At 39.3% G+C, this 22,227-nt stretch overlaps 1 protein-coding gene across 1 annotated transcript in view; it reads left to right on the top strand.

Annotated features, from left to right (window-relative positions):
* Positions 1 to 878: 878 nt before the first annotated feature.
* ltk (leukocyte receptor tyrosine kinase) overlaps positions 879 to 22,227 on the top strand; it is a 49,744-nt gene continuing 28,395 nt past the window's right edge. The window contains exons 1-7 of the mRNA XM_068338323.1: positions 879 to 1,091; positions 11,436 to 11,534; positions 17,317 to 17,466; positions 17,764 to 17,992; positions 19,354 to 19,493; positions 19,805 to 19,942; positions 21,734 to 21,883. Of these exons, the coding sequence (XP_068194424.1) occupies positions 1,040 to 1,091; positions 11,436 to 11,534; positions 17,317 to 17,466; positions 17,764 to 17,992; positions 19,354 to 19,493; positions 19,805 to 19,942; positions 21,734 to 21,883 (958 nt within the window). The 5' untranslated portion in view covers positions 879 to 1,039. The remainder of the gene's footprint in view (positions 1,092 to 11,435; positions 11,535 to 17,316; positions 17,467 to 17,763; positions 17,993 to 19,353; positions 19,494 to 19,804; positions 19,943 to 21,733; positions 21,884 to 22,227) is intronic.

Below are 22,227 nucleotides of genomic sequence, written 5' to 3'. Positions count from 1 at the left end.
AAAGGCAGTCAGTAGAACAAAAAAGGATAAATTTCTGGGGAAAAAAGCTATTTTAAAACTTTAATCTGACACACACACTCATGCGTGTGTGCACACAAACACACACACACGGACACACACGCACACACATACACACTCTCTCCTTCTTTCTCAAAATGACCCCCCCTCCCCCCACCTTGCAAAGCATGAGTTAGTCACAGCAGTTAAATCATGCTCATTCCCTTCTCCATTACAAGCCCATACTCCTCCACCAAAATAACTTGTGTCAAAACACTGAAGATCTGGAAACAATTTAGAAGTCATTGTGGGTTTCATACCTCCTCTTTCTGTGCTCCATTAGACGCAAACCATGTTACACCCATTATCCCCACGATTCAAGGTCTTTCCTCATTTATGTCTAATCTTCAAGTTTATTTGGTTAAAAAGGTTAAAAAAAAAACCAAACCCCAACCTGTTGGCCTAACATTTTCAAAGTTTCAGGGAAGCTCCTTGCGAGCAGGTGGCACCTTGCATGGGTAGATCCTACCATCACAGTGAGAAAGGGGCGGAAGCTGGGTTTTGATGTAAAATGGTTCGTTTGATGAAACAAATTACAAATGTGTTATTTCAGATAGGCTGCAGACGGGTGAAAATAAACACACATTTATTGACGAACGATATTCATAGACCAGGAAGTCACAGAAGTCAACAAGGCAGACAGAAAGGGCCCAGAACAGATGAATATGTGAAGCACGAGGCGCCTGTGTGAGCGGTGACAAACGCTCATGAGAGAGAGAGAGCGCGCGCGAGAAGGGGGTGGGGGGAGTGGGGCTTGCTGACGTCACCGGGAACTGCAGCAGCATCAGCATCACTGGGATCAGTAACTGCGCTGCGCAACTTGAAGGAGCAACTATTCTGTCGCGCGTGTCGACGTTAACTAACTGCGTGACTCACGACTCAACCGGTGTCGATGTGACGATTTATCAAATGTTTTCATGAGGGCGTAAATGTGCCAAAAAACTACCAACTAACAGTGGAACTGTCGAAAAAAAGGGAAGTCATGGACTATGTAAAAAGATTCTATGTTTGTCCGTCGATCGTCATTTTGATGAGTAAGTACATAAATCCTCTTCTACTTCCTGTAGCTACAGCAGGCTTTAATAGGTTAAAAGTTTTAGCCTTTCAAAATAATGTTTTTCCTGAAAAGAAAAGAATAAAGTTGCCCATAAAATAAGCCTTTATATTCAAATGTAATTTTCATTTCAAGCAAGTCGTTGGAAGAAAATCGTCTCAAGAAAGTGTGTATTTACAAATGTTCATGCACTACAGCTGTTGTATTATGAGTTGGTGTAGCGGGTTAAACGGTAGGTGGCGCTAATCATCCAGTCAGATGCTAACGGACGTGCCATCAAAATAGCATTACAGGGAAAAATAAAGTAAAATATAAATACAGCGTTGATGTTTGTTCATGCTTTTTGCATGTGACCATGCAAAAAACATCCTTATGGTTTTACACTGTTCTGATGTCACAAGTTTTCATCCCTGCAGCTTTCGCTCTGTTTTGTAATTCTGTTACACAAACTGTCGGTTTATAATATTGTTCATTAAGGTTCTTTTGATTGAATCCGTTTGATTTCATTTCGCTGCCTTTGACTATTCAGCGACATCTAAAGGTTTTTTTGTATTCACTTTGAACAACCACCACTGGAGGAAATCTGATTGGGCATGACAAGACTTGGCAAGAAGTGGATTCTGCATCTTCTTAAGTGGGTTTCATGGTTCAATTATTCCAACTTCTGTTTTTCAAAATTCCCCATCTGGCTTTCTTTTTTTCTTACTTTTTATGTCAACTCCTAACAACACTATTTACTGAAAGACAGTGATTTGTGACTTCCTTATCAGATCTGAAAAGGCTTAATGCCAAATGAATGGATTGAGTGTTTATGACCAGTACAGGCCTGTCATGTGGTCATAGAAATTGTGAATTATCTTGCATTCAGTAGAGCTGGTCACTGTTCCTTAAAATATCTCAGTGGAGCATATTAATTTATCCTTTACACGATGAGGCCAAATGTGGATCACTTGCTTCTAATCAACAACCACATTGTTGTGCCAGTGTTTGTTTTTCAATATGTTATCTGATGAATGTACATTCATACTGTTGTCTCAACTCATGAGTCATCTCATACTTACACAGATTCCATACTCCCATTACTCAGTCAGTCAGAATCATCATGCAAGATTTTTTTCCCAAGAAGATAGCAGTGAATAATTTACTGCTAGCGACACCACACTTTCTTTTAGAAAAGTGAGAGACCAAAGTTCATTTTTTGTGCAGAGGCTGGGCCAGTGTAAGTGGCTCTTACTGCAGTCAACCCAGTGACAGGTTGAGCTTTGCCAAAGCTCACTATATTATGTCACACCCCCTCCCTCTGTATCCTGCATGCAGCCCACTTAAGCTGCAAGAGAGGGACTGTTCTTTAACACTCGGTACCAATGCACATGTAGCGTTGGGTACAATTCAACAACTAACCAACTGTATCATTATGTGGGTTGTTGTTTGTTTGAGGAAAGTGTAAATGGACTTTGCTGCAGTTGAAGAAACTGGTTTTCCGCACATTTGAAATACAATGAAATCAAATCAATTTTATTAATCCCCCATAGGGGAAATTATTTATTCACTCTAGATGTTAGTCACACACGCATGGATACAGGCCTGTAACACACATAAACAAGATGCCTGTAGGCATGCCAATAATGGGGAGGTAGAGCTCCTTCGTAGTGCGCCCCAGTGAGCAATTGTAAGGGCACGGTGCCTTGCTCAAGGGCACTTCAGCAGTGCTCAGAAGGTGAACTATCTCCTCCAACTGCCAGTTCACACGCCAAACTTTTTTGCTCTACGTAGGTCTAGAACCGGCCTCCATTCGGTTCTCAGTCCAAGAAAGTGGACTGAGCTACTGCCTCCCATTTAATTCAGCAAGGAAAACTGGTCCAAACTGAAGAGAATGATTAAATATCAATATCAGTATTAGACTGCATTAAAAAATACACAACTCCAAGAATGCACTTTCTTAACAAATAATAGCAAGATAGAGAGGGTTGGAGTGCTGTGTCAGATAATCTCTTTGTTTTTATGTTTAAGAAGTCACAGAACTAGCAAGTGTTGATGTTTTTCCACTTACCACACGTAAAAGGAGCGATTACAAGGAGAGGATGACTCAATAAACTCCATTTATTATTTATTTATTTATTATCGTTTACTTGAAAAATACGAAGAATTTACATTGAAATGTCACTGCCACATGAAATATTCTATGAAATTCTAAAATTATTATAGAACTACATGACTAGACTGTACTCATTTAGTACAACTTATTTCAACCCCATCTTCTCATTTATTTTCACATCTGTCCATCCCTCTTCCTCCCTCCCAGCTCTTTGATTTGGCTCTGGGGTTTTTGAGAAAAATGTTGAAAAGCTTTGATGTCCTTAGCCTGATTTTCTCTTCACAGCTCCTTGTTCACCTTAGTTTACATAATTGATTTCAAGCTGATTCAACCCGGAGCGTTTTTTTGTGGCGCCTCATTTGTGCAAAGTATTCAACAATCACATGACTGAGCTTGCTAACATCAGTGTTCCGGTTCAGTTTATTATATTCTTCAGTTGCATTCTTTCAGTGAGTCTGAAGGCTTGTTTACATGATGGTGATAGAGGTAGCTAGAGAGGCAGAGCTCTGAGTGAAGGTGGAGGTGGAGTTTTCAGAACAGCCAAGTACAGAGGCCGCCAAATGAAACGATTATTTTCAAATGAACTCACTTTTGATGATATTGGAATATTTCTTTGGCGATAAAGGACATGTTTTTCAGTTGTGTACTTATGCTACACTTACCAGATGCTTGTTGTTCAGGTGGACCTAGAGTTAGGATTCCAAATGGCAGAACAAGAGACCAGCAGATCCAAAGTGTCCCTCAGGGACGTTACTGCTTGTAAAAGATAAAGACAAATAAATCCAACCAGATGCACATCCCTCATGGTCAAGCAAAAGCCAGTCATATGTTTTCATTTATTCTTTTCATCAAGCGGCAATGAACAGTAGATAAAAGTAGGCAAGGGGTGGGAGCAATAAATAAATAAAAAATAAAAATAAAATAAATAAAAAATAAAAAATAAAAAATCATCAAGCAGCTCACTGACAATAAATATTGATAAGCTTTAGAATGAAGTCTTGAAGGGATATTTGTTTTCCCAAGTAAATGTAAAGAGAAAAGGAATAATGATTTAAGGGTATTTGAATAATTTTTGACAATTGTGGCTTCAAAAACTTAATTAGAACTGGCGTCGTGCCCGGAGTGTCCTCCGTCTCACGCCCTATGCCAGCTGGGATAGGCTCCAGCTCCCCGTGACCTGCTACGGTGGATAAAGGGGCATGGATGGATGGATGGATGTTCCTTTGAAAAATTTGTGTTTTGGTATTATAATTAATCCTCTATAGTTGTGGAGAAGTGTGCTAGTGCCCATTTTTAAGAACAAGGTAGATGTGCAGAGTTGTGGCAACTCCAGAGGAATAAAGCTGATGAGCCATACGATGAAGTTATGGGAGAGAGTAGTGGAAACTAGACTAAGGGCAGAAGTGAACATTTGTGAGCAGCAGTATGGTTTCATGCCAAAAAAGAGTACTACAGATGCAGTATTTGCTTTGAGGATGTTGATAGAGAAGTACAGAGAAGGCCAGAGGGAGCTGCATTGTGTTTTTGTAGATCTGGAGAAAGCTTATGACAGGGTGCCCAGAGAGGAACAGTGGTATTGTATGAGGAAGTCTGGAGTGGCAGAGAAGTATGTTAGAGCGGTGCAGGACATGTATGAGGACTGTAAGACAGTGGTGAGGTGTGCTGTAGGTGTGACAGAGGAGTTCAAGGTGGAGGTGGGACTACATTAGGGATCAGCTTTGAGCCCCTTCTTGTTCGCTATGGTGATGGACAGGCTGACAGACGAGGTTAGACAGGAATCTCCATGGACTATGATGTTTGCAGATGACATTGTGATCTGTAGTGAGAGCAGGGAACAGGTGGATGAGAAGCTAGAGAGGTGGAGGTTTGTCCTGGAAAGGAGAGGAATGAAGGTTAGCCGCAGTAAGACAGAGTACATGTGTGTGAATGAGAGGGATCCAAGTGGAAGAGTGAGGTTACAGGGAGAAGAAATCAAGAAGGTGGATGATTTTAAGTATTTAGGCTCAACAGTCCAGAGCAATAGAGAGTGTGGAAAAGAGGTGAAGAAGCGTGTACAGGCAGGATGGAATGGGTGGAGGAAAGTGTCAGGTGTGATGTGTGATAGAGGAGTTTCCGCTAAAATGAAAGGAAAGGTGTACAAAACTGTGGTGAGACCAGCGATGTTGTTTGGCCTAGAGACAGTGTCACTGAAGAAAAGACAGGAGACAGAGCTGGAGGTAGCAGAGATGAAGATGCTGAGGTTCTCTCTGGGAGTGACCAGGAAGGATAGGATCAGGAATGAGTACATCAGAGGGACAGCACATGTTAGAGGTTTTGGAGATAAAGTCAGAGAGGCCAGACTGAGATGGTTTGGACATGTCCAGAGGAGAGATAGTGAATATATTGGTAGAAGGATGCTGAGTTTTGAACTGCCAGGCAGGAGGCCTAGAGGAAGACCAAAGAGGAGGTTTATGGATGTAATGAGGGAAGACATGAAGGTAAGTGGTGTGAGAGAAGAGGATTCAAAGGACAGGGCTAGATGGAGGAAATTGATTCGCTGTGGCGACCCCTGAAGGGAAAAGCCGAAAGGAAAAGAAGAAGAAGAAGAATTAATCCTCTATAGTTAGCCTCAGAATTTCTGAATATGTTGCTCTTACAACTGTAACAGAATATCCCCTATCGGGAGGACCACGATCCTGAGGTTGTTACGCTACAGCTGGTGCTAATCTCTCATTGAGTTGTCAAATGTGTTAACAACCACAGATGGTCACTTGTTTTATAAATATTTTGTTTGTTTCAAAGCACCAGGAGGGTAATATTGCACCATTACTTCCCTTTTCCTGTCAAACTAGCAGCAAAATGTTTGATATACAGTACATCCTATTTAAAATGACTGTGAAAAACTTTTATCCATTCCACAGAAGGAGATATGATGATGTATAGAGATCTATTCATAAAATAAATTGTATTCAAGATAAATTTTGTGATAGTCTGGTCATTTAATTTATTTTTTAGACAAAAAAAAGCAGTTTCTAACATTATCAAATGCGGCTAATACAGTCTGTAGTTGTAATATACTGTATACTGATAAATTGTTCTTCAGAAAATAAGCATTTTCTCATCTAGCATTTGGTGAGCTTTTTTTAGGAAACACCCAAAAGGAATTTTATTTTATACTTATGTAGTTGTTAGGTATGAGTTTGGTAATGGTAATGGTTATTTGAGTTTGTTTGTTTTTTAAATCACTTTTGTTCTTCATCCCATGTGACACAGATTTGAATAAAGGTTGGACTCATGGAAATATGTTCCATGTGAAGAAAAGTGACTTTACTCATAAATTCTGAGTCACATGTTGCATTATGTTACTGTCATGTTGGTTGTTACATTCTGGTATGCAGTAACCAGGGTTTTAGTGTTGTTAAGTTGCATCCCCTTCTGAGTCTTTGCTCTAGCAAATAAGATGTGACCATGATAGTCAGACAGCCAGTGCAACCCTCCACTGAAGTAGCTCAGTGTCACCACAATGCCACTGCACCTCAGTGAAATTTGCCCATGATAGTTTGGTTCTCATAAAATGGCAGTTTACCTATGATAGTCTAACCTTATAATTTGGAGTAATGTTGGTATAATTATTAATTTGATTGCTACTCGTGACAGACAGGAGCTTGAGGCTCAAGGTCTTCAAACGGGGCATGCTGTAGGGAACTGTGAATTGGCTCTCGGTCCCAAGGTGTTAAACCAGAATTTTCACATAATGCCTTCATCCCTGGCATTGGTCAGAAATGATGATGGTGATGGTGATGATGATGAAGATTTGTCATTTGTAAAGCTTTGTCTCGAGTGCATGCAACTCCTGAAAGACTGGTTTAGGATACAACAGGTAAATAACAGGCAGTCAGACAATAACCTCAGCCTTAACTTGAACTATAATTAATTTGAGAATCTTCCATTGTATGTGTAGGCCACTGTGGATAATCCATGTATAAACCATGTATTGTCATGTGCTATGCATTAAGTTTTATTTGTCCATGGCCGGCTCAGCTAATTTATGTTTTCTTGCTGCATACGACGATTTAGATTTTGCAGACGACCTGGCACTACTGTCACATAATCATCATCAGATGCAAGATAAGACAAATAGACTGGCAGAGATATCCTCACAAGTATGACTTATCATTCATGAGGGAAAAACAAAAAGCATGAGGATAAACACAACCAGCACTCAACCAATCACTCTAGGAGACACCATGTTAGAAGAAGTAGAGTCCTTCACCTACTTGGGGAGTATCATCAGCAGTCAGGGAGGTACGGATGCTGATTTGAAAGCTAGGATAGGTAAGGCAAGAACATCAGTTCTACTTCTTAGGAATATCTGGCGCTCTAGAGAGATACAGCAAGCAACAAAAATCAGAATCTTTAACTCCAATGTCAAATCCATTTTGCTCTATGGGGCAGAGACATGGAGAACCACAAGGCGCACAATAAATAAACTGCAAACCTTCACAAATAAATGTCTCAGAAGAATCTTGAAAATCTACTGGCCGGACAAGATCAGCAACAAAGATCTCTAGACGAAGACACAACAACTCCCAGCAGCAGATGAAATTGGACGAAGAAGATGGAGATGGATCGCGCACACGCTACGCAAACCAGAGTCAAACACCACCAGACAGGCTCTGACCTGGAACCCTCAGGGGAAGAGAAACAGAGGCCGGCCCAAAAACACCTGGCGGCGGGATCTCCAGGCAGACACCAAGAGACTGGGATGTACCTGGTCGCAGATAGAAAAGAACGCCAGTGACCATGTACTCTGGAGGTCCCTTGTCGACGGCCTATACCCCAGCAAGGGTGTAAGGCGTAAGTAAGTGCTGCATACGAACAGGGCAGTGTTGTTGAGCTTTGCTACTGCTTATCATTCTGACAGCCTTATATGATCATCATCTCTGTGAGTCTCCACAAAAAGCTCAACACTTTATAAATAATATTTCATGCACACTTTTTTCTGTGCCGAATAGTCAGCACAAACAACACATGAGGCTTGTAACTGTAACTTCAGACTATTTAGACACACTTGAATGTGCTCATGAACATAAATACGTGATTTAAAGGGAACAGATTGTTAAATTTTTCCTTAAAGCATGTGATAAACTTTTATGAAGTGACTTGAAGGTGTACAGTATAACCTTAACTTTGAAGTTTCTGTTTAAGATTGTTACTCAACGTAAACTATTATGAATAGACTCGCAAGCCCTTCAGACTGATAAATTACACTAATTACACCCAAATATGTAGAATATATGGTTTCTTTTTCTTTTTACATCTACTGAGCATTCTTTTCACATTGCAGCTAATCAGTTACACCACTTTTGTAAAAGAGACAGGCATTATATTTTTTTGTGTCAATCATGCAGTTGGTCTTTTTTAATGCCTGGCCATAAGAATGGAAGTCTTAGTTCTTTGGTCTGTTCAGCATTTTGTTCGCAACTTTAGAACCCGTACCATATCATGGAACATAAAGAAATTTGTAAAAGCATCCTCAGACATCTAATCCTAAAGAGACCTCCAGGATTGTGTGGGAAATGTTTCGATTGCTTTAATGTGATCACCTAAAGGGGAACCATAATTTTTATCATTGCTGGCTGGTGACAGGCTTAGTGACCACTAACTAACATGCCTCAGGCAAAATGTTGTAAGACGCCTTTTGTGGCTCCAGAGGGAGCTGCGAGTACTGTGGTTTTAAAAATTGCCCCAAGTGATGTCAGTTGAATAAGCACCGTTTGGGCTGAAAACTACAACAGAAAGCCTGTTCATTCATATTATTGTCATGGGTCCTGAAAGACTCAATCACAGTAAACTAATGGAAATAAGACAGCACGTAAATTATGCCTGTTTCTGTTGCTTGTTGTTGTGTCTTGCTGAAAGAATACGAGCACATGCAGTTTAGACAACCTCCAAATGTGGTTTAAGTGATCAGATCCAGGATGCTTTCACACCCGAGGGTCCAAATCAAGATCAAGGTTTTTGATATACAGTACTGCTTCAACTGGTTGGAGCAACTATTCAAATGCACGAAAGAACCTTCCATGATGATTGCACAGATTGCTGTTCAGTAATAAAATGGAAACTGTCAGTCTCAATCATAGATGCATCACCTTTTCTGAAAATACTCATTCTTACAGAAAATAAAGGCCTCAATTTAATTTTTTGGCATTTTTTCATTGTATATCACTATAATCTATTTGAGCTGTAAGGTCACCAAACCATGGGTCATTTTGATCTGAACCACAACCACCTGTTTGAAGGAGTGAAGACTGGTTTTTTGATCCCAGCCATGAGGTTTCACTCCTCGAAATTGGGTTCAGATCAGACTGCAAATACAGAAATTGAGAACCTATTGAGGTTGGTGAGAAAGTGTCCTCACATGCATATTCAGAACTATAGAGAAAAGTCAAAAAATCCACCCATGCTGCACTGATATCAGTATTTCCTATACTGGAATGTTTTCAGTCACCTGAAAACATTCCAGTATAGGAACCTTCTTAAAAAGGTTGCACTTTTTAAGAAGATGGGAAACCAGTTGTGTTTAGGAGATGAGGTGAGATCCATATCCTTGGTGTCTACTGTAGTTTTTTTTTTCAGTAACAAAGAGGTCCCTAAGAGCTAATCTAATGAAACCACTTTCCTCACTTGTTCAAGATCTTATTGTAACAGGAGACAATTTGGTGCCTCAGTGATATTGTAGTCATGATATAGCTTATGTCCTAATGACCTACTCTCAGACAGCCTTTGCTCTCTGATAGAACTCAAATACACTATTAAAATACAAAAATATGTCAATAATTGTCACCAAATTAAATCAGTCAATGTGTTTTATAAAAGTTCTTTTATTGTTTCATGCATTCATTTAAAAAATCTGGACACAAGGGAACAAGTGAGAGCCAAGAAAAACAAGTTTGAATTCTTTTCGGAATTCCCCACAAAAACTGTTTTCATGCTATTAATAGTCTTTAAATGTTTTTTCTTCATCTGAATCCCCCACATAATGGGTAGCATAATTTTTACTGTTTCCCTATGCAGGAATCTATGCATAGCAGCTTTTATTCTATAATTGCTTATGAATAGCCAGGCCCACCCCCACCCCCCAGTCTACATAACTATCCTAACTTACTGCATTTATTAAGCTGTCCTCCACATAATCTAATTGGTCCTGCTTGACCTATGGACCCTGCCTCCCAGGCCCCAGAGAACAGTAATGCCACTGTCCAGAGGCCACTTTAGCAATGACCTACAGATATATCTTCATATCTCTCATGTTCTACTGTTCATGCTAGTTAATATGTTGAATGTCAAGTCACATGTAAAGTGCTCTCCCTCTCAGTCATCCTCCAAAACAGCAACATGTATTTAAAAAAAGATGGAAAAATAAGCCTGCCAATTATATTTCCTGCATTGTTCTTAGTGATATCACATAAACACATAGTGTTTCAGATAGTATGATATGAAAAGTGACATAAAGAGCTAAAGAAACAAGTCCAATGTTAGACGGTTCCTTAGAGAGCTTGTTAAACATTTTTCTGTTTCTTCTTCTGTGAGCCTGAAGTGATGGCTTCAGGGCAGTCTGCAACATGAGATATGAAATCCAGCACACAAGTTCATAAAGTACCTGTCCTGCTGATTTCTGAGACCAGAATTATGACTTACACCAGGATGAGCTTCTCACAAATTTATATTATTACACTTTTTTGAATTATTTTACTTAAGAAAATAAAATTGTCAAGTGATTGCCCAGTTTGCTGGTGTAAATCTGAGAACCACTTTATAAAATTGACATTCATCTGCAATACTAGCTTTTCCTTTTATCTAGAAATCATAAGGTCACACATCTGAAAGGGCAGCCTATGGTTTTCTCGTGCAATTAATGTCATTGTCAAAGAAAATTTTTGTATAATTCTACCTTCTTCATTGTGCACCAGTTTTGTGACCATTCTCAGTTTCTGTAGATATTGGCTCCAGAGAAGCACAGCTCTTTTGATACACATAGGAGCCAACTTCCTCACAGCGCCACCATCACCTATTTATTAACTCAACAAACGGCATTATCACATTTTGAAAATTATTCCAGCTCAGACAAGTTAATTGGGCAATCAAGGTCTGTGAGAAGATTCTATATCAGCTTGAAGTACTGTTTGTTTGTATTTACTGTCCTCAAAGCAAGTACTTTAACCCCTCTCATTGTCTGTGTCTCCTCAGTTAGCAGCGCCTCTACCCGTCTCTCTGACAGAGCTCCAGAGGAGAATTTGGCAGAACAGATTTTTCCTCATCATACGGGTTTAGAAGACAACTTCCAAAGTAAGAGTAATACACGTACTAATGTGCTGACACACATTATAAATTCAAAACAAGTCTATCTGTATATCTGTCTATCTTTGTATGTTCGTCCGTCCGTCCATCTGTCTGTCCGTTTGTCCACCAAATATCTTCACAGCTGTTGCAGATAGAAAGATGAAACAAAAAGCACATTACTCAGGCAGCAAAGGGGATGAAAATGAGATGATGACCTTGACCTTGATAGAGCTAGGTCAACGTCAAATCTCAACTTTTATACTCATCGCAGATTTTTGGAAGGCAGTCACGTGATACCGTACACACATTCTATTGGCTGACAGCATCTGGAAGTGCGCTAAATTCTGTGAGTCTCAGACTGCCGTTAGACACAAAAGTGCTTTAAACAGTCGATAAGATTGTGGGAAACAGTAATACAAATAGTGGGTGGTTTAATATCAGTATTGGGAGGGTTCATAAACGTTTAAATAACCGTAAATAACAAGATAAATAGTTCATCGCTCTATAGTGGAATTCGTTAACCGTGTGTGGTTCCTGGAATGCATTAACTGCGAAGAACGACAGCGCACTGCATACCTTTTTAGGTACTTCTTCTTCTTTTCCTTTCGGCTTTTCTTTTCAGGGGTCGCCACAGCGAATCAATTGCCTCCATCTAACCCTGTCCTTTGCATCCTCTTCTCTCACACCAACTACCTTCATGTCCTCTTTCACTACATCCATAAACCTCCTATTTGGTCTTCCTCTAGGTCTCCTGCCTGGCAGTTCAAAACTCAGCATCCTTCTAACAATATATTCACTATCTCTCCTCTGGACATGTCCAAACCATCTCAGTCTGGCCTCTCTGACTTTATCTCCAAAACATCTAACGTACTGTCCTTCTGATGTACTCATTCCTGATCTTATCCTTCCTGGTCACTCCCAAAGAGAACCTCAGCATCTTCATCTCTGCTACCTCCAGCTCTGTCTCCTGTCTTTTCCTCAGTGACACTGTCTCTAGACCAAACAACATCGCTGGTCTCACCACAGTTTTGTACACCTTTCCTTTCATTTTAGCTGAAACTCTTCTATCACACATCACACCTGACACTTTCTCCACCCGTTCCATCCTGCCTGTACACACTTCTTCACCTCTTTTCCAGACTCTCCATTGCTCTGGACTGTTGACCCTAAGTACTTAAAATCCTCCACCTTCTTGATCTCTTCTCCCTGTAACCTCACTCTTCCACTTGGGTCCCTCTCATTCACAGACATGTACTCTGTCTTACTGCGGCTAACCTTCATTCCTCTCCTTTACAGGACAAACCTCCACCTCTCTAGCTTCTCCTCCACATGTTCCCTGCTCTCGCTGCAGATCACAATGTCATCTGCAAACATCATAGTCCATGGAGATTCCTGTCTAGCCTTGTCTGTCAGACTGTCCATCACCATAGCGAACAAGAAGGGGCTCAGAGCTGATCCCTGATGCAGTCCCACCTCCACCTTGAACTCCTCTGTCACACCAACAACACACCTCACCACTGTCTTACAGTCCTCATACATGTCCTGCACCGCTCTAACATACTTCTCTGCCACTCCAGACTTCCTCATACAATACCAAAGTTCCTCTATGGGCATTCCTCTATCAACATTCTCAAAGCAAATACTGCATCTGTAGTACTCTTGGTATACCTTTTTAGGTACACATCTCTGAAACCTGATGAGATATAATCACAAAACAAAAAAGTAACATTTTCAGGAAGCCAGAGGCAAAGAAATGTGTAGGTCAGGGTAAAATGTTGAATTCAGGGGCGTCGCGGGATGTTTCAGTCTCTGACTGCCTTGTTATAATTGGCATTTGTCAAAATTACGTATGAAAGATAGTGGCCAATTGTCTCCTTCAAATACGTTTCTGTAAGTAAAAAATTATCCCAGGAAAAGTGAGATGGGCTAAGTACTGATGGGACACCTACAATGTGTGGCAAAAATGCAGGCTTTGTTGGCCTAAAGATAATTCGAAAAGAAAAACTGCCACACACCTCTGATGGCATTTTGTTGTATTATCCACAAAGAAACTGTTTGGAAAAGTTTTGGGAATGGATGAGATAATGTCCATGGTCACAAAGATGTAAAACGTAATTCAGGAGTGTGGCTTAAATCACCATCAGTTCCAACTGTTTCTGCAAAAAGTGGACACATTGCACAGGATGAGATATGGTGTGTCATTCTGAAGTAAGTTTGATAAGCATGAGTGCAGTGCTCAAATGATGTTTTGAGCTCAGGAAAGAGAGCTCCTTTTTATCATTGCCTGAACTATTGGATCTCACCTGTTATGATTTTCCTATGTTATGTAACATAAATAAACAATTTTCCTAAATAATGAGAGGCAACAGGGATGTAAAGAATTAAATAATTAATCACACAAATATTTGACAGGATCACAGTTTTCCAGCAACGACTTGATCTATTGAAGTTACAACTGGAACAAGACAATCTTGTGCAATTTCCTGTTTGCCAGAGCATCTCAGCCTCAGTTTCCAGAAGTTCCAAGTTTTTGGTTGGCTACCAAAGTAAACCTGTCAATTTAGGAGTTTGATCGCTGCTTCTCTGACTTCAGAGGACCAAACTCAGACTTTGTCATCTTTGCTAGTCCTTTCACAGCCAACCAGCAGTGCAACCCCTCACCTTCAGGTGGAGGTAATAGAACTTCAAAGTGCCAGTGATCTGAGCGCTAAGTTTCATGATGCTCAAATCAAAGACTTTTGCAGGCTGCTCCTCTTTAATTCCACAGGTCTGACATCATGCTGCCCATGTTCTATATTCAGAAGCACATATGTTTTCGATAATGAATCTTAACTAGACAAAATACAGATCTCACAGGACAACCTTCAATCTGTTTAATGAGTTCCTACCACTAAAGGCCTAAAACCAGACATTGACATACTGATTAGGAGGAAATGGGACCCCAACATCTGGCTGGCAAAAAACCAGTAAGGCGCCTGCATTTAAAATATCATGAAAAGGCGTCAGCCAACAAAGAAGAGTTTAATATTATTGAGAAAAAACATTTTGTTTTTAATAATTTGTTTTGTGTTTGTAATTTTCAGAGCATGATGGATGGAAAGATGTACAGTATTTGAATTGGTTTGATTTGGTTCGTCAGGATGAGGAATGATCAATGTGATATGTTGGGGACTCCAGCATTATCAAATTCACCTAAAAACTGAGTAACCCAGTTTTAAATTGTGAACTTCCTTTTCATAATTCGAGTTTAATCCCATTTTCTTTATTTTGTTATGTGGCAATGTTGTTATTGTGGAACTTTCACATCAAAATATTGCAGGTAGTGGCGGCAGTGGCTCAGTGGTAAAGCAGGCGGTAGAGCAGGTCGTCCTATGATTTAAGATCGGCGGTTCGATTCCCGCTCCCGCCCCCCCAAAAAATACCCGGAGGTGAGCTGACAGTGGGAGGTGTCAACTCATCTCCGGAGCACTGCCGAGGCACCCTTGAGCAAGGTGCCGTCCCCTTTACAAATTGCTCATTTGAGGCGCACCAAGAAGGAGCTGCCTGCCACTCTACCTCCCCTGCATGCTTACAGGCCCCCTTGTGTGTGTGTGTGATACAGGGGCCTGTACTCACAAACATATATGTATGCATGCGTTTGTAATCAGTAGCTAGAGTGTGCCTTCTTAATTTCCCTTCGGGGATCAAACCAGTATATAAAATTTTAAAAAAAAAAAAAAAAGGTAGTTGACAGTTCAATAAATGCCTGTCTTGAATTTTGGTCACCTCTGCTCTAAAGCATGGACTGCTTCAGTCATGGTATAGATCAATATTGTGTTTGTGTTTCAGTTTTTTGGGGGATTTATATCATTCATAAAATGGTTAATAAATAAATAATGTTTTGAAGTAGAACTCCCATTAGGAAGGTAAACATAACCAGGTTTATGAACAATGAATTCCTATTTCCTAGCATCTTACCTTTCAGTAAGGACAGGTAATATACCTTTCAGTGAGGACATGTAATATTAGGTCATGTTGGACCGTAGTGGCGGTGCGCCCGGGGTGTAGTGGCTCTGGACCAACACTCCATCTGGCCTTTGAAATTCTGTTGTACCGTCTGTGTATGTGTATAATGACAAATAAAGAAGCTTTGACTTTGAAATATGCATTCAGGTCTCATGGGCTACGTTCAGACTGCAGGCAAATCAGATTTCAATCTCATTCCCTGTCTTATCCGATTTCTATTGCTGACTGTCTACACTGTTTTTAGCAAGTGTCCAAACGGGTTCTTGTCTGTTCAGACTGGGCCACATTATTGGCAGATCTGACAGGTTGCCATGGCAACAATGTCGGGGAGGAGCCGTTGTCCATGCTCGTAATGCACATTGGCATTGCATTGCGTAGAGTGAGGTCACGTACAGTTAAAATCGATCAGTGTGTTTGGATATGTTCAGACTGAGATAACTGTCGAAATGCATTTTGAAACTACCTCCCGAAAGTGGTTCAACCCGTCTTGCAAAAATCGGATTGCGTGTGGTACGTGATTGTTGAGATTACAAAATAGCCATCCGCTTTCAATCTGGATGGCCTAAAATTCAGATTTTGGCTGCCAGTCTGAAAGCATCAATGGTTTATGCTTGTTTCATTTTGGACTGTTTCCTTGGATTAAGAGAGGACATTTTTAATAGTTTATACCGCACCTAAAGCTTCTTCAAAAATCGTAAATGACTTTTTAGCTGCTTATCTGCCACCAATATAAAATTAATGAATAGGAAAATACTGTATACAGTCCGATTATTGGTCAAACAATATTCACGTAGAATGCTGATGGGGCAAACAGTTTGGGAGTGAAAAGTCAGACCAGCTGTATTTGAGATCATTTCAAATGTAAGAGAATAAATTTAGTCGTTGATTTATGAAGGAAATACAAGTGAATAGATAGATAGATAGATAGATAGATAGATAGATAGATAGATAGATAGATAGATAGATAGATAGATAGATAGATAGATAGATAGATAGATAGATAGATAGATAGATAGATAGATAGATAGATAGATAGATAGATAGATAGATAGATAGATAGATAGATAGATAGATAGATAGATAGATAGATACTTTATTAATCCCGGAGGAAATTGCATGACGGTTTTGTTTCAATAATGTGCCTTATACATCTGCCCTTAACCCCAAAGGGGTTTGTATGGCTGTTTGCCATATTAGCTGTAGTAGCAACTTCCTCTCACCCATCACATGATGTCTTGAAGGCCCCAGACAGATGCAGAATCACTCACAATTTATAAAGGGCCTCTCTGTTTGGCTGATAAATTAATTTTGGTTTTCAATTGAATTTAATCAACATTTTGGCATTGAACCAGGCAAGTGATTCAATTGTGGTGGAGGTCATGTTCCAGGTATGACTCCAAGGTCTTTTAAACTGTCATTCATCTTTTATGGTATTTTTGTGTTTTGGTATGAACATCACTGTGTGGATGTTGATGCACTTAAGGTTGTAGTTAATGCACAAAAACATCTCGCAAGAATTAAATGGTTAAAAAAATTCATCAAAATGAAAAAAAAAATTGAAGAGACAGTATTTACAAGTGTTAAAAGTATCCATGTAGCAACTTCAAATTCTATTTCCCCCTTTACTACCTTTTTAGACACCTAATTTGTAAAACTGTGGCTCAAGGACAAAATCCACTTTGTAGCTCTCCAATAACTGTATTTTTACTGACATCCTCAGTTTTAGTATATCTCAATAAACTCTAAGTAAAGGAAACACCATATTTTCTTTTTTTTCTTTCAGTTACCTCATGCGATTTTGAGTCACCATGCATCTGGACTTCATCAAATCATAGCGAACAAAGCGACTGGTCAGTGGTGTCTCCGTGGCATCCGGATAATGCACGGGGTGGGATGATACCATTAACTGACCACTCAGTCGGAAGCTCTAAAGGTAAGAGTGCAGAGAAAAAAGAAATTAAAAAATATTTCATGTTCCTTTTATGTTTCCTGCTTCATATTTAGAGGTCAGGACACCAAGTAATGGCTCTTCGAGCATACTCACTGTTCTCGTGAATGAGTCTCCCTTAAATTCTGCTTTGATTTTTTTTTTGTTCTCCACCTTGTACCTCTATTCTGAGATTCATCACAATGTTGAGGCCTTTCTCTTGTTTCATCTACTTACTGCAGTGATGGTATAATGAGGCATTGCTACTGTAAATGGTCAAACATTCTTCTCTTTTTACCCTAGGGCACTTCCTTCTACTCAGCTCCTCCCCTCCTGCTGAGACCTCTGAGAGATGTGAATACCACTTAACTAGCCCAGTTTTCCCAGGCAGCGATGGATCCTGTGTCTTGCAGTTGGCTCTATATGAGACCAGTCCTGCACTGGGGAACCTCACAGTCCTGATCAAGCCTGTTCTGTCAGGTTCATCTATTCATCCTGTGGCTCGCAGCCATAGGAGCCATGATGACCGCAGGTCAGCTAACATACTTGCCCCCCCCCGCATTTTGATTACTATTTGCACAGAACACACTTTCTTTTGCAGCACAGCATTTTATTTTAATTAGTTTGATCAAGTAGAACACTGCACCTTTATTGATTTACGAACTTGTCAAGTTGTGGTCCATCCCATATAAAACCTTTTACTTCTCCGGTACAAAGTTCAATTAAGATAATTAATATTTATAATAATATAAAAGCATTTATGCAGGACAAACCACAGAATGGTGGTCATTTGGGGACAGCGTGCCTATATGTATTGTTGACCAACTCCTATTAATCTAATGGCTAAGTGCAGCCATATCCCAGGAAATGAATGTACTGTATACTGTACATAATTGGCTATGGCAGCAGAGAGATGGATGGCAATCGGCAATATGTTTGTGCATTGAATTTGTCAATGTCTGTGCAGTAATGGCTTAAGAAATTCCATTTTGAGACTTCCTCACAGACAGTGGTTACAGTCATTCAGCTCACTATTCATCCCATACTGACTTGTAGATCCAACTTCTAGATGCTCCATTAAAGACACTGTTCCCATCCCACATGACATGCACTCCACCAGTGCTTTGTGCTATGTTTCATCTGTACTGACTGCTCTTAGATGCCATTTCTGGTTTCCTGCTAGAAGCATAATATTCCAAGAAATGGAAGATTGTGTTGTATACCTTCATGCCGCATTATACTGGTGAAACATTGCTCTCCTACTCTACTAAATGTGCTGTGACAGCGTGAATATATTGTTAGAAATCGTTAGAAAGCACTGTAAGAGATTGATATGTGATTTATCAAAAAAAGCTTTGCAAAGATGCATTACACAGGGAATTCAGTGTGATATTCTGTGTAAAAAATCATTTCTATTGCTCATTGCATACTGTACTGAAGCCTGAAGCTGTGTCATGGTACATGCCAGATACAGATGGATAAAGATAAAACATAACAACGATGATAATGAAGAACGATCATGTGTATTAAAGGTGCTCAATGGGGTGTTTGATTGATAGTAATATACAGTAGTAGATAAATATTTAAGTATTATTGATTATACTGTATATCTTGATTTATAAGTGTGAGAATGCACTTTCTGTGTCCAACATGTTATGGAAAATTTGTGATAGGCATATAATTTGATGATTTTGGACAATGATGCCATCAATTGTAGCAAGGTTATCATGAAAATATTCACTTCTGATTTTGTTAAGCATTATGCCAACGAATTGGAAGTGCTGTTGTTTTTCCACATTTGGGTGCTGGTAAACCAGTTCGAAATGAAAGAAGTTGTAAATTTCTGCAGCTGACTTTTAAAAACCAATCTGTGTTGGTGATTGTTTGATGCAGGGCTGAATGGGAAATTTTGGAGACTGTGATTGGACAAGTAGATGAGCCCTTTCAGGTGACCCTACTCTACACTTCATGTTTGGGATCAAATCAAGGCACTGTGGCTCTGGACTCTTTGGAGCTTATAGACTGTGATTCGGGTAAGGAGATATGTTTATGACCCACAGTGAAGTAAAAATTAAGAAACTACTCAGTAGATGCAAGCAACAATTAAAAGCAGTAGTGTACTGGATTGAATTGTATCAAATTTTGTTTTTGAATAGTCATCCTTCAGACGGGAGCCAGAATGTTGGAAATAGATGTGCAGTGTGGCTCAACACCGCCACATACTATTATCTCAATGCTAAACATAAAAGTCATATATTTACATGTTGATGGTTTAATGAACTTAATAGACAGAATGTGGTTTTAATACTGTGTTATATAATTGTTATATGGTGGGAATGCACAGAACACCAAATCATCAAACTGGATATGGGATGTGTGGATTCTTTCCACTGTGGAAATTCAGGAGGCTGTATTGACAACAGTCAAGTGTGTAACTTCCACACCGACTGTCCTTTGGGAGATGATGAAGGCTTCATTTGTGGTGAGTGGAAATTGTGTCCTTTAATGTTAGTTGATGAAACTTGAAAGTACACGTTTGCAGCTGGATGCAGCATAACTACCAAAAAATGTGACTGCTTGAGTTTGTGTGGCTGTGGGTGGAGATTTAAGTGAGAGCAGCATTGGGAAGTCCTGAAGCTGAATGTAAGGTGACTGGCACACTGCAGTTGTTTTGCATTAGCTGTATTTAAGTTTTGATCCGTGATGAATTGCTAATCCTTTGACTGGAGGTACCAGATTATCCCATGCCAAAGGCGTCTACACATTATATTTAAAGTGCAGGAAGTATATCTTATAAGGACTTTTATTATGTGATGCCTTAATGTTCTCAGCATAAACTTTATACGTAGTTACCAGAAAATTTTGTATCATGATTAATTTAATATGGTTGAAACCATGCTTATAATTTGTCAAAACAAATTTTCAACACTTAACTTTAATGATGCACCCCTTGTTGTATATTGTTTCTTCAAATCTCAGGAAAAAAACACTGTTTTCAGACAGTAAGCTCCATTTATTGCCTCATATTTCACAGGCTGTATTATAACAAGGTTTTTCCTTCTCTTTAACAAACTGAGTCACTCGAACCTGAAGGTCTTGCCCGTAATCAAAGCAAAGAGCTCAGTGTGATTTGGGGTCCTCAATTTGTGGATCCTCAGGATAGAAGACTTCCTTACAACACTGGTATCAATTCTTGAATTACCTGCCAGTAAAATCAGTAAATCAGTCATTCAAGTGCTTATGAATGACTTCTTTACATAAAATATCTTGATAATATAGCTTTTGTTATGTCAATATAAATTGACTAGAATGATATCAATTCCTTGATAAAGGGGACGGGAACCTTACAAGCCAATGGCTTCTACCCGTCAACCCTTTTTTTTCTTTACGGATGTTGTTGCTGATGTCTCAACACTGATGAAAGTAAAATCTGTTGTAATAACATGTCTGGAAAGAAGAAAATAAACTGAATAAATAAATATATAAATAAATAGGCTAGATGTTAGTGAGTGTCCATAGAAGGTTTCACAAATGTAAAAACATGTGGTTAAATGCACACATAATTATTTGGTGACATGAATGTGTTGAAAAATGTACACAGAGCTAACAAATGTAATTTTAATGGACGCAAAATCTTTACTTGAAGTGAATATCAAAAATTTGCAGAACAAATTTAAAGCATCTTCAAATGTAATTTTTGTCAAAAACATTTCAGATTTGTGACACTGCTGAAAGGAAAGAGTTTTATACTGTCTGGTGTATTGGCATACATAATACCAAATATTGCAGAATTCTTTTGTAGACATTAGATGAACAGATATTGGTGAAAATGCATGCATCAGTTTTTAATGTTTGCAATATTTATACTTTACTTGATTACTTACTTATTATACTATTATGAACTCCTCAAAAAATCAATGGTGATATTTTTTTTCTTCTCAGTTATATTTAAAATGAATGCTAAAATATTTAATATAAAATAAATGTTTAAATTCAATTGAATTTGCTTATAAATTATAATAATATATAACATATAATCAACTCTACAGAATCTGAGTTTTCAACTCCTTATCACAGCAGAAACAACAGAGAGAGAAAGAACATTTTACTGCAGAAATGCTGTTCCATATTTTTTTTACATCTGTTTCCAATATAGAGTTGTAGAAGTAGATGTTATGTTAAACAGAAATAATATGGAAAGTACTGACTTTTCAACAGCTGTGATCTCTAATTATGGCAAATGAAACATGACCAGAGTCTTTCTGTTCTCCAGCTGCTCTTCCTTTTGGTTCACATTGTTCGTTTGAACGAGATGTGTGCGGTTGGTCTGTGACCAATCAGCATTCAGCCTGGAGGAGAATGGCTGGAGATAAACTTCTGGAAAGAGAAGACATGCAGGGTGTCACTCTGCAGAGCACACCAGGTGTGTGTGTGTGTGTGTGTGTGTGTGTGTGTGTGTGTGTGTGTGTGTGTGTGTGTGTGTGTGTGTGTGTGTGTGTGTGTGTGTGTGTGTGTGTGTGTGTGTGTGTGTGTGTGTGTGTGTGTGTGTGTGTGTGTGTGTCTGTGTGTGTGTGTGTTTCTGTGCCTACATGCATACGTGTCCAGTGTGAATAACATTGGGATATCAGTGCCTCCTATTCATCTTGTGAATTGTGACACAGGGACAGAGTAGAAAATTCATGAATTTTATTTATTATGAAAAAATTAACATTAATATGTTTATTTGTTACTTTTCACACTGAGTCTCCCAAAACTCACTGGTTGATT

Source organism: Antennarius striatus, chromosome 17 (assembly GCF_040054535.1).
Source record: "Antennarius striatus isolate MH-2024 chromosome 17, ASM4005453v1, whole genome shotgun sequence".
Lineage (NCBI taxonomy): Eukaryota > Metazoa > Chordata > Actinopteri > Lophiiformes > Antennariidae > Antennarius > Antennarius striatus.
Note: the sequence above shows the minus strand (reverse complement) of the source record. Positions and strands in the feature narration are given on the sequence as shown.